Genomic DNA, 12,607 nt, shown 5'->3' on the forward strand with positions numbered 1-12,607 from the left:
CGGGACAGCCTTGGATAAGCCGTCATCCCAGCATTCTGATGGCCTGAGGCCCTCCACCTCATCCCCAGGCGACGCCGACCAGAATGCTTCAGCTACGCCTGACTCTGCCGCCGACACCGCCGACCGGTATTCGGCAGACAATCAAACCTGCAGCAGATCGTCCGGGAGAAGCCCGCTCTCGGGGTCTTCTCATCGACCAAAAACACCAGAAACCTTCGATCAAGCTAATCACGGCCTCGACATCCCGACAGAGCTATCAATCGAACTCGTCCGTATTTTCTTCGACAAGATTCAACCCTGGCTACCGTTACTTCACAAACCAAGGTTTCTGGCGCGCTTCATGCCAGATGCCGAGTCAGGCGTGACCAGGGCTGCGAGTTATTCCACCGAGGAGGCGCTCTTGTTGCAAGGCGTATTTGCCCTGGCTGCGCGCTACTCTAGCCATCCTTGTCTTTGCAGCCTTTCAACGTGGGAATGCGGTGCACAATTTGCAGCCAGTGCCGTTCAGTGTTACAAACGCCTCCGAGCTGAAGAGGCCGATCCGAGCTTGCTGTATCTCCAAGGCTGTATCCTACTCGCTTGCTACCAATACACGTCTGGTCCCAGTCACACAGCCTGGATTCTCAATGGCGTCTGCGCTCGGCTCGCATACGATCTGGACCTCTGCAACATGGACGAGTGCCTTGATGCCTCCCAGACTGCGGCGGCAGAGTGGACTGACCTTGAGGAACGACGACGAGCATTCTGGATTGTCTGGGAGCTGGACACATTTGGGTCAACGATGGCGAGGCGGCCAAGTGCCATAAATCGCAACAGAATGGCAGTGCGCCTCCCTGTCAGTGACGAGGCCTGGTTTGCTGAGCAGCCTGTTGACTCCCCGATACTCGACTCGAGGCCAGGGGAGGCTTGGAAGATCCTCTTCGACTCGCCCAACCAAGACGAGCGCGCATGGTTCCTTTTGGCAAACTTCTTCATGGCCATATGCTACGACACCTACTCTAGCCGGCATGCCTATCCACAGGAGCAAAAGGAACTCGCCGACTCGGTTACGTGCCTGAATCTCGCCATAACGCAACGCTTTGGTCTGGAAATCCACCCCATTCTATTCAACTCTGAGCAATTCGCCAAGTCTAACTGGATCATCGGCATGCATTTAATGCTCATCACTTGCCGCAACTTCGTTTCTATGATGCAGGAATCCAGTGCCGTGGTCAATATGCGTGAGCTTTCCCGTGTCGTACTGCACTGGCATCCTGAGTATGTTTCCCTGAGCCATCCTTTTCTTGCATGTGCCTTGCTCCCAGCCTCGATGCAGCAACCTGCTCAAGAATCAAATCAGCTGCCTAGTGAGAACTGGGACGCTCATCGAGATCTGATTCAACTGGTATTGACACGGTTTGCTTCTGTTTGGAAGCTGGGGTCGATATTAATAGGTGAGAGCCGCCCCCCCTCCCCTGCTCCCCAGCATTGCCAGCAAGTATCATCAGCTGAAACAGGCCCAGACGTTGCTGCCATGTTCGGTCGACCAACCGAATTGTCAGATCAGGAGCTTTCTTTGGTAAAATACTTTGCTATTTACTTCCCGCACCCGCTCGCGTCAAAGAGCCTGGGAAGCGCACATAGAGCACAACGCACGGTTTTGGATGAGCTTGTTGATGGAAGCAACTGGCTTGAGACTGGCGAGTTCAGACACGAAAATATGGGGCTGAGTGACTTATCCGCGAATTTGTGCAGACCAGAGAATGCCTTGTCTGGGCCCGTGAATGTGAACGGCATTAGTAATGATGTGGGGGAGATAACCTTGGACATGATGGACGATTGGAGTTCACGTCTGGAACTTGAGTACATCCGCGGTGACGACCAGCATTTTAATTATTTGCAACTCTGAAGTCGTGGAGCAAAGGATAGTAAAGGAACCTTAACTGATATCTTGATCTAAAACATACGCTCTGGAGTGCCATACGCCTGCTTCACAGTCACTAGCCCTGTGCCTAAACACTTACAGCTTGGCCTCTCCAGAAGACGACGGAAGGTCTGCAAACTTCCTGTACTCTGCGAGACATTCAGGGTTCGCTACCGAGTCAATATTGGCCACCTTGGACTTGCACACAATGGCCTTGACCACCATCTCGATGACCTTGCCATTGGACGTGCAGGGAATATCATTGACGTGAAGGATATGTGCGGGGACGTGCCTAGGGGAGAGTTGCTCTCTGATTGCCTCTTGAATCTGCCCATGGACCTGGTTGAAATCAGCGGCGCTGGTCTTGAGGAACAGCAAGACCTGCTCGTCGCTTTCGCCAGGGCGTCGCTGTCCAACTGCGATGCAGTCCTGGACCTGGGGGAAATGATCTACCACGGCGTAGATCTCGGCTGTACCGAAGCGTATACCTTTACAACCAACATCAGTACGCGATGACGGATTCCTGGGGGTGGAAGGGGAAGCCAAACCTCCAGGGTTGAGAACGCCGTCGCTCCGGCCAAGAATGGCGTAGCCGCCAGTCGCAGGGTTTCTCTGCACGAAGTCACCATGGCACCACACGCCTGGGAACCTGTCAAAATAGGCCTTGCGGTACTTTTCGCCGTCTTTGTCGCCCCAGAAGCATACGGGCATGCTAAAGAAAGGGGTTGTGATGACCAAGTCGCCCTTGTCTCCAGCCTCGTCAGCATTGTGGCCTTGATAGTCCCACACTTGGACGTCCATGCCCAGCTGAGGCGAAGCGAGCTCTCCGTCGTGGATGGTCGACAAGAGATTGCCACTGAGAACTATGGGGTGGTGTTAGTTTCTCCGCCATATCGGACTAGGGGCAAACCTGCTTCCGCCGACGAGGTCTGTTCCACCGGAGCCGCTGAATAGCCCCACGTAACTGGGCATCATGTCTCTGAACCAACGGGACGTTTCTGCCGATAAAGGAGACCCGGAGGAAACGACGAGGCGGAGGTTCTGGAGGGCCTCGGTCCTCTTGAAGCCGGACTGTTTCAGGGCGTTGAGAAGCTTGGGACTGGTTCCCCAATGAGTCACCCTGATTTCCATGCATCAGCACGGTGAGTTAGAGTTGGCAGCAAGGTGCAAACTTACCCTTGCTTCTCCAAGAGGTGGATCTGAAATGCCGCGTTTGGATACAGCGGGCTTCCATCGTAAAGAACGATACGGGAGCCCACGCTTAGAGAACCTATCAAGTAGTTCCACATCATCCAGCCTGTCTGGAAAGGGAGTCAGATTTCTTGGTGTCGGTCACCTTTGGACTCGAAGAGTATACTCACCGTCGTGTACTGGTAGTATGTCGACTCGCTGTTTATGTCGTTGGTGAGAATGAGCTCTTTCTTTTGTTGAAGAAGAGCACCGCCGCCCGAGTGACAGATGCCTAGAATAGTCTCGGTCAGTTGGTAATGCAGATGACTTAGGAGAAAGCTGCCTGATGACACGAACATTTCGGGACTCCCGTGGTGCCAGACCTATGAAATGGTCAGAAAGGAGACACCCCTGGAGTGGTCTCTTTATCCTCCCCCCTTTTCTTCTCGGGGCAACTCACGAATACAAGATGTAAATGGGATGATCAAATGGCACTTGCTCGTACCGCAGCGGAGACGACTGCACGTCGAGAAACTGATTAAGTGTGATGCTGTCGACCGTACTGTCAGTCTCGTTCAATACAGGGTTTTCAAGAGTTAGAGGAAGGCTCACCAGCCAGGATCAGGCAGAAGCGAGCCCGTAATGACGACAACCTTTCCCAGCTCAGGAACACGCTTTCGCAAGTGCGCGAGGGCCGTGGTGAGCTTCTCATGCAAAATGCGCCGTTTCCCGGCGTATAGCACCTCTGTATCGACGAAAATAATCTTTGGTTGAATCTGGGCGTATCTGCTGACAATACCTGCAGCTCCCATATCCGGCGCCATGGAGGAGAATATGGCCCCAACCGCGCCTGAGGCGAGAAGGACGACGACGGCCTCGACAGAGTTGGACAGGACGCCTGCATAACGCCCCAGTCTCTGGTCAGTGTGCCTCATACAGTAGCACACCTGGGAGTTACTCACCAGCAACGCGGTCGCCTCTTCCTACCCCGGCTGCCCTCAAGGCGGTCGTGTACAGGGCCACCTGGCTATGCAGCTGCCGCCAGGTGAGATGCCGCCAATGCGTCCCAGCCTCACGGCAAGCAGACACAGCGACGCTGTCGGGATGAGTACTCAACCCCACAGCGAAAATGTTCTCTGTGAAGTTGATTCGTGCCCCGGGGAACCACTCAGGTCGAGGCCACACATTGTTTATGCCGTTGGCCACCTTGTCCGGGGGGTGACTATAAACAACACCACAGAAAATCCACACTGCCTTTGCAAAATCCTCGAGATTTTTCACAGACCACTTGTGAACATCTTCGTAGGACTGCAGACTGACCCTGTAAGCTCTGTTGACGTATCGTCGAAAGGCGTCGAGCCTCGTGGCGCCAGGGAACGGGTGCCTCCACGCGCCAGCAGCTACGTCTTGGGCTCGAGGGGAGATTGTTTCGGGCATCATTGTCATTTCGAGAGAATGCTAACAAATCGATCAAGCAAGGTGGCTTGTTGGATCTTTGCTTGCTGACTGGCAGTGCCGACGAGGTTACGTAGCCAAGGAAGCTTGCTTTGCAAAGACGACCGGAAATATGCCGAGCGTCAATAATTATCAAGGAAGGATCCCGCCAAGCCATCCATCAACCGACATATCTCTGAGCGGGAGGTGGTTTACCGAGCCACCGTCGCAACGGCTAGCCTGAGGTTTTCCAGGCACGGCGATCACGACAGCGCCGCGTTTGACCGTCCCCGCCAGGCCAACTTTATGACGAATGAGGACCAGCGACTGCCAAGTAAAGTCAAGCAGAGATTTGTGTGACTGTTCAAAGGACGGCATCGAGAGCCGGCAAGATACACAGCCGAGGTATGCTTAAAGATCAGTTAATCGCTTTCAATGTTGCTCTGGCAATCCTTATTATGGAGGTAGTTAAACACCGCTTCAATACCAACCAATCCTATGCAAGTCAGCCGCCCAGATTTATCTGATGTTTTTGCTTTGCCTTCCACGATATGCCTTACACAAAGGCACAACTTTGTGCTCACGGGCGTGGTTTTAATGCACGGTGACAGTTCAAGACATTTTGGAGCTGCTTTTCTTATTGCAGAGTTCTTATTGCAGAGCGCTCAACTGATGTACCCTCTATACTCTCTCATCCTGACCCATCACACTCTTGCGAGTAAAGCTGTCTTTGGGCTGCCTACTCAAGAATCAAAGTGCATGCGGTTGGATACTTTACCCAATCCATCCACCTCAACCTCGACAATGTCTCCATCCTTGAGAAACGAGTTTCGGAAAAATCCAACGCCAGAAGGCGTGCCAGTCATGATGACGGTTCCCCGGCGAAGGGTCGTTCCCCTAGCAAGGTGCGCGATGAGCTGGCGCACCGACCAGATCATGTCGCCCGTCGACGTCTCCTGGACAACCTCCCCATTGACCCTGGTCTTGTAGTGTAGGCTCTGCGGGTCAGGTACCACGCTCGGAGACCAGATGGCAGGGCCGATAGGAGCAAACCCGTCAAAAGACTTGGCATAGCAGTATTGTCCTCCAGAGGCAGCCGGAAGCTGGAAGTTCCTCGCCGAGACATCATTCCCAGCGGCGTAGCCCAAGACACAATCGAGCGCGTCCTTCTCCGAGATATTCTTCACGTCGCGGCCGATTATGACACAGAGCTCTCCCTCATAGTCTAGCTGAACTTGGGCTTCGGGGTGCACATGAACAGGGTCATAGGGTCCGGCCAGAGCGTCGCTCGGCTTGGTGAAGATGACGGGGTAGGTTGGAACTGTCAACTGTTGCATTGTGATTCGCTGATCAGAAATCTTGATGCGTGTTTTGCCCGGTTCTATGCTTCTTTCCTTTCTTACTCACATTTGCCTCGGATGCGTGCTGCTGGTAATTCAATCCAACGCAGATAATTTGTGGTGTGCTCTCAAGTGGACAGAGTAACTAGTATGAAGCGGTCAGCAATGTGCACTCGACTTGGATCATTAATCACCCCGGTCAGCGGGTTCAGACCTTGGAAACAGTCTTTGTCTGTCCGGTCTGAGTGAAACCGCTCCAAGGATCGCCCGCCAACAGCGACACTGTGTGACCTTGGCTGTCATCGGACTTGACGAGGTCACCGTAGTGGGGCTGACCGTTCTCCTCGAAGCGGACAAGGTGATTGAAGCTCATGATGATGGAAATAAGTGTAGAAAGGACTGCGTTGGATTCGCCTCAAGGTCAAAGACAAGCCGTGACCGAGCAGGGACAAGGGCGTCCCTAATAGTCTACAGATGCCAACTACCGACTGCCCCCCGCACCTCGGCATTTGAAAGTCGGTGCAAGCGGCAATGCCGGGGGACGGCCGGATGCTTCAGAGATGGCCGGAGTTTCCGAGATAAATTTGTTGAACAGCTTTGTTAAATGGAGTAGATGAGAAAAGGGATTTTTGATGCGAAATAACGAATGTCGCCCTTAACATCATTAATTGCTTAGGTATTTTGGCTGATTGTCATTTCTTCAGTCTCTGCTCAACATGCCCCCTTCACCAAAGATCAACGTCATTCGCCTTGCCCATGTGCACTACCAGCACCCGCAGTTGGACAAAGCCGTTCAATTCCTGAAGGACTTTGGCCTCTTCGAGGTTAAAAGAGTGGGTTCACGCGTTTATTTTGCTGGATTTGGGGTCGACCCATACATCTACATCGCTGAGCAAGCTCCTGGGTCTCGCCGCGCCTTTATCGGAGGCGCATGGGTCGTTGACTCAGAGAAGGACCTCCAAGCTGCGGCGGCCCACCCTGACGCGTCCGAGATCCGGGATGACGAAGGTCCCGGAGGCGGCAAGATTGTGAGCATCACTGATCCGAACGGCTACCGCATCAGCTTTGTGTACGGCCAGAAGCTCAGAAGCGACCCTGCCGTAGAAGAGACGGATCGGATCGTTGGAGATGAGCCCCCGGTTCTCAATCTGGCGCTCGAGAAACCCAGGCAGGGGGCCTTTCGCAGGTTTAATGTTGGCCCGAGCCCTGTCCATAAGCTTGGGCACTACGGCTACATTGTTCCCCAGACCGTCTTCCAGAAAACCTTTGACTGGTACACGAGCTTGATCAATGTTGTAACCACGGACGCCGTGTTTGATCCAAAGACGGGAGATGATGCAACCTGTTTCATGCACATCGACCTAGGCGCAACCTACACCGATCATCATGTAAGTGTCTTCTCCCGCTGCTGATCAAGAATCCCTTGCTCACTGCGGTACAGAGCTTCTTTCTGGGCTCTAATCCTACCGGAAAGCCAGCTTTTGTCCACCACTCTAGCTTTGAGGTCAATGACATGGACACTCAGGCCCTTGGTCACAAGTGGTTGTCTGAGAAAGGCTACACCAACTGCTGGGGCATTGGCAGGCATGTTCTGGGAAGCCAAATCTTTGACTACTGGTGAGTGCTATACGCTTTTCCCTGTACCTTGGCTGGACCCTGCGCTGACAACTCGTCTTTTAAAAGGTTCGACACTTCTGGCAACATCCTCGAGCACTATTCAGATGGTGACGTAGTTAACAAAGACACACCCTACACACGGTCTCCCGAGGCCCCCGACTCGCTGTACATTTGGGGTCCAAATCTTCCGCTTGGCTTCGTGACCGGAAATCCTGACGATGCGAACAAGGAAGCTGGGCCTCCTCCGCCAGCGCCGGTGGCCGCATGAGCGGAGTGGGGATTGCACGTCGGAAGAGTTTAAGGCATGGTTTTCTAGCTCTTGTATGGTCCCGGTAGGGCAATGTTGACATGGTTTCTTCGGTGCAGCTGAACATAGGGCGGGGCTTAAGACCGATATCTTAAGACGCTCTAGGAGGTATGAAATTGTTGTCGGTTAGACCGCCCAGGGCGTCCTCGAATTAGAAGAGCTTGACTGAAAGCTGCAAGTGAAAGATTCTTCTGCGGAGGCCCAGAGTGATCAGGAAGTTCTCTTAAACAGTAACATCAACAATAAAGCATTACCATCACTTTGTTATATGCCAACATATTTTCACACAAATACGTAGTAAATCCCTTCAACTATATGTTACAGAGTACCATTGTTATTCATAGTTCAAGAAGAGGTAGTTTGGGTAAAAGGACACGAAGAAATCAACGTCTTGAGGAAAAAGCAACGAACTCAACTCTGTCATGGTTTTCATGGCGCCTTAGTTTCAGTTTCATTTTATCCGCATGCAAGTGTTCCTGGCATTCAGAGGCGTAGAAATTCCATCGTAGCCCCATTTTACGTCTCCCTTGGGAGCCGGTTTTGCCGCTGGTTTGGTGTGAAGACGCGACGGCATTTCCGCTAATCACCGGCGTTTGCCGGTCACTAACAAATATTGTGACGCTCAAGAAACCCCGAGAAGAGTACCTGCATATTTGAGAGCCATCATGGCATCAGTGAGATTGGCCAAGCCAGCAAGACACCCCCACGAGCTTGATATTCAACCCGACGCAACTCTGACCCCCTTGCAGTAAAATCATCGACTGACGGATCATCCAGTGTGAGAGGCAACCATGAAGGTCATCATTATTGGGGCGGGTATTGGCGGACTGGTTTGTGCCATTGCCTGTCGGCGGGAGGGCCTGTCTGTCACTGTTCTTGAGCGCACTCCTGCGTTAGCTCCTGTGAGTCCGTTGAATCCGTCAGATTGACAGCTGTTGACTGGGCACGAAATGACAGGTCGGAGCTGGCATTCAGATTCCGCCCAACGCCGCAAGGGTTGCCAGACATCTCGGGATTCTAAAAAAGCTTAGGGCAAAGAGCGTGCTTCTCGATTCCATCGATTACCTGCGATACGAAAACGGCCAAGCACTCTTCAACATTGATGGAGCAAACACCATCTTGGACAGGTTTGGGGACATCTGGACGTGAGTCAGCCCTGCCCACAGCGAAGTGGACGGTGTTGGCTGACTAGGTACTTCGCACAAGGGTAATCGCTCGCCCTGACTATCATGATGTCTTGGTCAACGCAGCAAGAGAGGCTGGAGTGGACATCAACCTGGATTCCGAGGCTGCCACCATTGATTTCAACAAGACAAACATTCGGACCAAGCGAGGGGAGACGTTCGAGGCGGATGTGATTGTCGGTGCTGATGGTGGGCTCAAATGCCAATGACCCTCTCTAAAGAAGTGCTAACCTTTTCCAAGGTCTCTGGTCTAGCTCTCGAGACCAATTACTGGGTCACGCATCTCCGCCAGCCGAATCAGGTGATCTTGCCTACCGGGCTACCATTAGCCGCGAGCAGCTGCTAGCACTGGATGATCCTTCAATCAATAAACTCATACAAGAGAAGTCTGCCAAGTGCTGGATGGGTCCTGGTAGACACTGCGTCTTCTACCCACTGGCAGGGGGTGACCTGTTCAATCTGGTGCTCCTCCGGCCTGATAACCTCGACAAGGATGTTCGACAAGCTCCCGGCGATATCGAGGAGATGAGGGCCTGTTTCGAGGGCTGGGATCAGAGGTGAGAAGTGCGTTTCAAACCCGAGACTCTTTTAACACTTGATAGGCTCACTAAGATGATATCTTGCATCTCAACCGTACTGAAATGGAAGCTTTGCCATCATGAGGAGCTTGTGACCTGGACTAAGGTGAGATCTTTGCGCCAGTGAGTAGCTGACAGGACCCGTACTTACTCTGCTCACAGGGTTCCGTAGCGCTACTCGGAGATGCGTGCCACCCAACTTTGCCTTATCAAGCCCAGGGTGCAGCGATGGCTGTGGAAGATGGAGCTGTCTTGGGCAAGCTTCTCGGTCTCTTGGACAAGTCTCAGCTCCATGGCGACGAGAAGAATCATATCCCGGAGATCCTGAAACTTTATGAGTCTCTCCGTAAGACGAGAACCACCACCAACGTTCAGGGGGCAAACTCAAATCGTGTCTCATATCATCTCCCAGACGGGCCACTTCAACAAGAAAGAGATACTAGCCTTTCCAGAGGGGTTAGGAGCCTTACCGGCGTGAGGACTCATTTTGCTGATTTGGAATATCTGCGTTCTTTGCTGGCTTTCGATGCTGTTGGAGAGGCGATTCAGGCGTTTGAAAGGTGGCAGGCGTCTCAGACAGGCAGCTCGGCTAAAAAGGTAGCCTCGGTCAAGTTGTAAGGGGTGTGACCGCGAAAAACGAGGCACCTCACTAAAGCTGGACTTGCTATGAAACAATTGGTCATACTCTTATTTTTGCAGATTGACGTTTGGCACATGTGTGCCTGTGACCCCTGGCGACCTCACTCGAACTGTGGTGTGGTCGAACTTTGCCTCATTCTCTTGTCATGACTATCCTGGCTCTCTGTCTTTTGCCAAAATCTTGCCACAATTATAATGGAACATTATTCGGTCTTCTGGCTCAGTTATCCCATTGAGGGCCGGGCCTCAGCTATTACAATGAACACATTGAGAACATTATTCAACATGCAAAATATCTGACAAGGCCACCTCTTCTCCCTCCAGCACCCTATTAATCCTTGTGCCATCTGCTATTAGTACTTTGATACGATTCCAGATTGCCAGTGTTTTGCACCTATCAATTTCTTTCAGGCCCCTATCCGTTTTGGCGTTCTAACTTTTACCGTTTACTGGTTTGTGTTACTTGACGTCTCCCAACTGGGAGTACCCTGTTTCAAACGCTTCGAAACGTTCGTAGTTGTACTTCACATCAAGTCACAAAGTCAGAAGAGCTTCTTTCGATCTGGTTCGTGATAAAAAGTCCGTGAAACTGTTGCTGCTATGTTCTCTCACTACTTAACCGCCAAGACTTCCCTGTCAGATGAAAAAAGCGCATCAAGCTCATCAGAGCAGAATCGAAAGTTCCTATCGAAAAACATGGCTTCTGCAATGTCACCGTAACCCAACGCCTCAAACCCAAACTCGGCTACCGCCGGCACTTCCGAAGGTGATGTGCCGTTGAGGGACTCACTTGTCAGCGATGGGTCCTGCGTGTCTTCATTTTCCGTTGTCTCGATTTCGTAATATTTCTCGATGAAACTGGAAAAAGGTTCTTGCCCGGGAACATGCTCTTTCCTTTGAAGTCGTTTCTCCCAGCCGCCCGCACTCGGGAACTGGGGCGCATCGCAATCTGTGGACGATGACATAACCAACTCAGGGGAAACCCACGCAAGGTTGGTAGGTTCGTCGGTATTATCAAGTGTTTTAATGAACTGTGTGCCCTGGCAGAAACCCTCAAGCACCGTGTGGTTTTGTGCTGACACGTCGATCCCAGCTGTCTCCTGATCGAGCTGCTCCTGTGACGAGGAAGATGTTGAGTTGCGCTCGACGGCCAGAACGAGTGAGCGGTACATGACCTGCAGGATCATTGCGTTCCATTCGATACCAGTATTTTCAGAGACGTTTATCTTCTTGCGGAGCCGATATCGGCAGAAGTCTGGAAGGGCCTCGTTCCATGCCTCAAGTTTACGCTTCAGTGATGAAAGCCGGTCATTGCCAGAGTTCTTCTTGCTCGAGTGGGATTCTATCAGCTGATCTGAGAGTGTCCTCGTGGTAGCGTACGAGTTGATGGAGTGGCAGATGAATGAATATTCAGCTAGGATATGGCAGAGGCTGGCTTTTGCGATGAAGAGTGTTGCCATGTCTTTTTGTCTTGGCTCGTCGCCAATATAAGGACACATTACTCTCCATAAGGTGGCAAACTCAGGATGTACGTCTTCAAACTCGAAATCGTCGTCGTCTAGCGTCGGGACGTCGTACTCGCCGTCTCTAATCCGGGGGAGACGTTTCATCTCGACGGACGTGAGTTGGTCACGAATGAAGCACGACCACCAAACTCGTCGCCGCAACTTCCTAGCCCTCACACTCAATAGGCTATGCTCTGAGTCCCGATGAAGCTGGCACATGAAGGCCTGGGAGAAAGCCACGTCGATCCAATGCCAAGTGTTCCGATGATCGTCTTGGTTGTCGTACCGGAGCGACATTAGCAGGAGTCCTTGGACTAGTACAAAGGGGTCCGACTCGTAACTGAAGTCGTAAAGTAACTGATTTATCAGAGTTAGCCGATCCATCGTCGCAGGCGATAGAAAACTTACACGAACTCGCCGAAAGAGCTCCTCTCGCGCTTGTTCACGCGTGGCAAACCCAGCCGCTTTCAAGCAGTCCAATTGTACATGGGCAGCCCCAGAGAATAAGATGGCCTGAAAAAGAAACAAGCTAACTTGCCCTAAGCTTCCATTCTGACCAGTCAATGCGCCAAGGAAAGCGCTGATATCCAGGATTGGCATGTAAGGGTGGGTGAACTCGAAGTAGGCTCGAAGGAGGGCATTTTGGGACTCTACGCCTGGCAAAGACAAGGCTCCCATACTGATGAGATAGGCGACGTCTCTTGGTTCTATCTGTGCCGGAAGAGGCTTGATAAACGCTTGGAGCTGTATTCTGGGCTCAATATCGAGATGTTCCCGCTGTGGTGAGGAGTGAGCGGTGGATACCGACGTTCTCGCCGGCGACTCCAGAGGTTCGCAGGCTTCTCTGACGGGTTTGAGCTCAGATTTAATCGTCCTACTTGTCGTTAGCTGTGATCGTTTCATCGCCTGCATGCCGATAAGGGAGATGGT

At 52.3% G+C, this 12,607-nt stretch overlaps 6 protein-coding genes across 6 annotated transcripts; 3 read left to right on the forward strand and 3 right to left on the reverse strand.

Moving 5' to 3' along the window:
* Nucleotides 1-670: 670 nt before the first annotated feature.
* Nucleotides 671-1,376, forward strand: LRP88_04255 (fungal specific transcription factor domain-containing protein; the record flags this gene model as incomplete). Its single annotated transcript, XM_083240830.1, has 2 exons — nucleotides 671-1,257; nucleotides 1,316-1,376. 2 exons carry the CDS (start codon nucleotides 671-673, stop codon nucleotides 1,374-1,376), a joined length of 648 nt encoding a protein of 215 aa, XP_083103360.1.
* A 623-nt stretch (nucleotides 1,377-1,999) lies between these two features.
* On the reverse strand, nucleotides 2,000-4,519 carry LRP88_04256 (uncharacterized protein; the record flags this gene model as incomplete). Its single annotated transcript, XM_083240831.1, has 9 exons — nucleotides 2,000-2,391; nucleotides 2,452-2,759; nucleotides 2,814-3,023; nucleotides 3,080-3,204; nucleotides 3,265-3,365; nucleotides 3,431-3,456; nucleotides 3,534-3,623; nucleotides 3,686-3,971; nucleotides 4,036-4,519. The coding sequence occupies 9 exons, from the start codon at nucleotides 4,517-4,519 to the stop codon at nucleotides 2,000-2,002; spliced, it is 2,022 nt and encodes a 673-aa protein (XP_083103361.1).
* Nucleotides 4,520-5,250: 731 nt separating this feature from the next.
* On the reverse strand, nucleotides 5,251-5,844 carry LRP88_04257 (fumarylacetoacetate hydrolase family protein; the record flags this gene model as incomplete). Its single annotated transcript, XM_083240832.1, has 1 exon — nucleotides 5,251-5,844. One exon carries the CDS (start codon nucleotides 5,842-5,844, stop codon nucleotides 5,251-5,253), a length of 594 nt encoding a protein of 197 aa, XP_083103362.1.
* Nucleotides 5,845-6,563: 719 nt separating this feature from the next.
* LRP88_04258 (2,4,5-trihydroxytoluene oxygenase) lies at nucleotides 6,564-7,732 on the forward strand (the record flags this gene model as incomplete). Its single annotated transcript, XM_083240833.1, has 3 exons — nucleotides 6,564-7,235; nucleotides 7,289-7,464; nucleotides 7,531-7,732. The coding sequence occupies 3 exons, from the start codon at nucleotides 6,564-6,566 to the stop codon at nucleotides 7,730-7,732; spliced, it is 1,050 nt and encodes a 349-aa protein (XP_083103363.1).
* Nucleotides 7,733-8,562: 830 nt separating this feature from the next.
* On the forward strand, nucleotides 8,563-9,516 carry LRP88_04259 (uncharacterized protein; the record flags this gene model as incomplete). The annotated part of the gene is made up of 4 exons (XM_083240834.1): nucleotides 8,563-8,673; nucleotides 8,729-8,916; nucleotides 8,978-9,144; nucleotides 9,197-9,516. The coding sequence occupies 4 exons, from the start codon at nucleotides 8,563-8,565 to the stop codon at nucleotides 9,514-9,516; spliced, it is 786 nt and encodes a 261-aa protein (XP_083103364.1).
* Nucleotides 9,517-10,783: 1,267 nt separating this feature from the next.
* Nucleotides 10,784-11,782, reverse strand: LRP88_04260 (fungal specific transcription factor domain-containing protein; the record flags this gene model as incomplete). The annotated part of the gene is made up of 1 exon (XM_083240835.1): nucleotides 10,784-11,782. The coding sequence occupies one exon, from the start codon at nucleotides 11,780-11,782 to the stop codon at nucleotides 10,784-10,786; it is 999 nt and encodes a 332-aa protein (XP_083103365.1).
* Between the last annotated feature and the right edge of the window lie 825 nt (nucleotides 11,783-12,607).

Source organism: Fusarium phalaenopsidis (genome assembly GCF_050370095.1).
Source record: "Fusarium phalaenopsidis strain FUZ10S chromosome Unknown contig_32290, whole genome shotgun sequence".
Taxonomy (NCBI): domain Eukaryota; kingdom Fungi; phylum Ascomycota; class Sordariomycetes; order Hypocreales; family Nectriaceae; genus Fusarium; species Fusarium phalaenopsidis.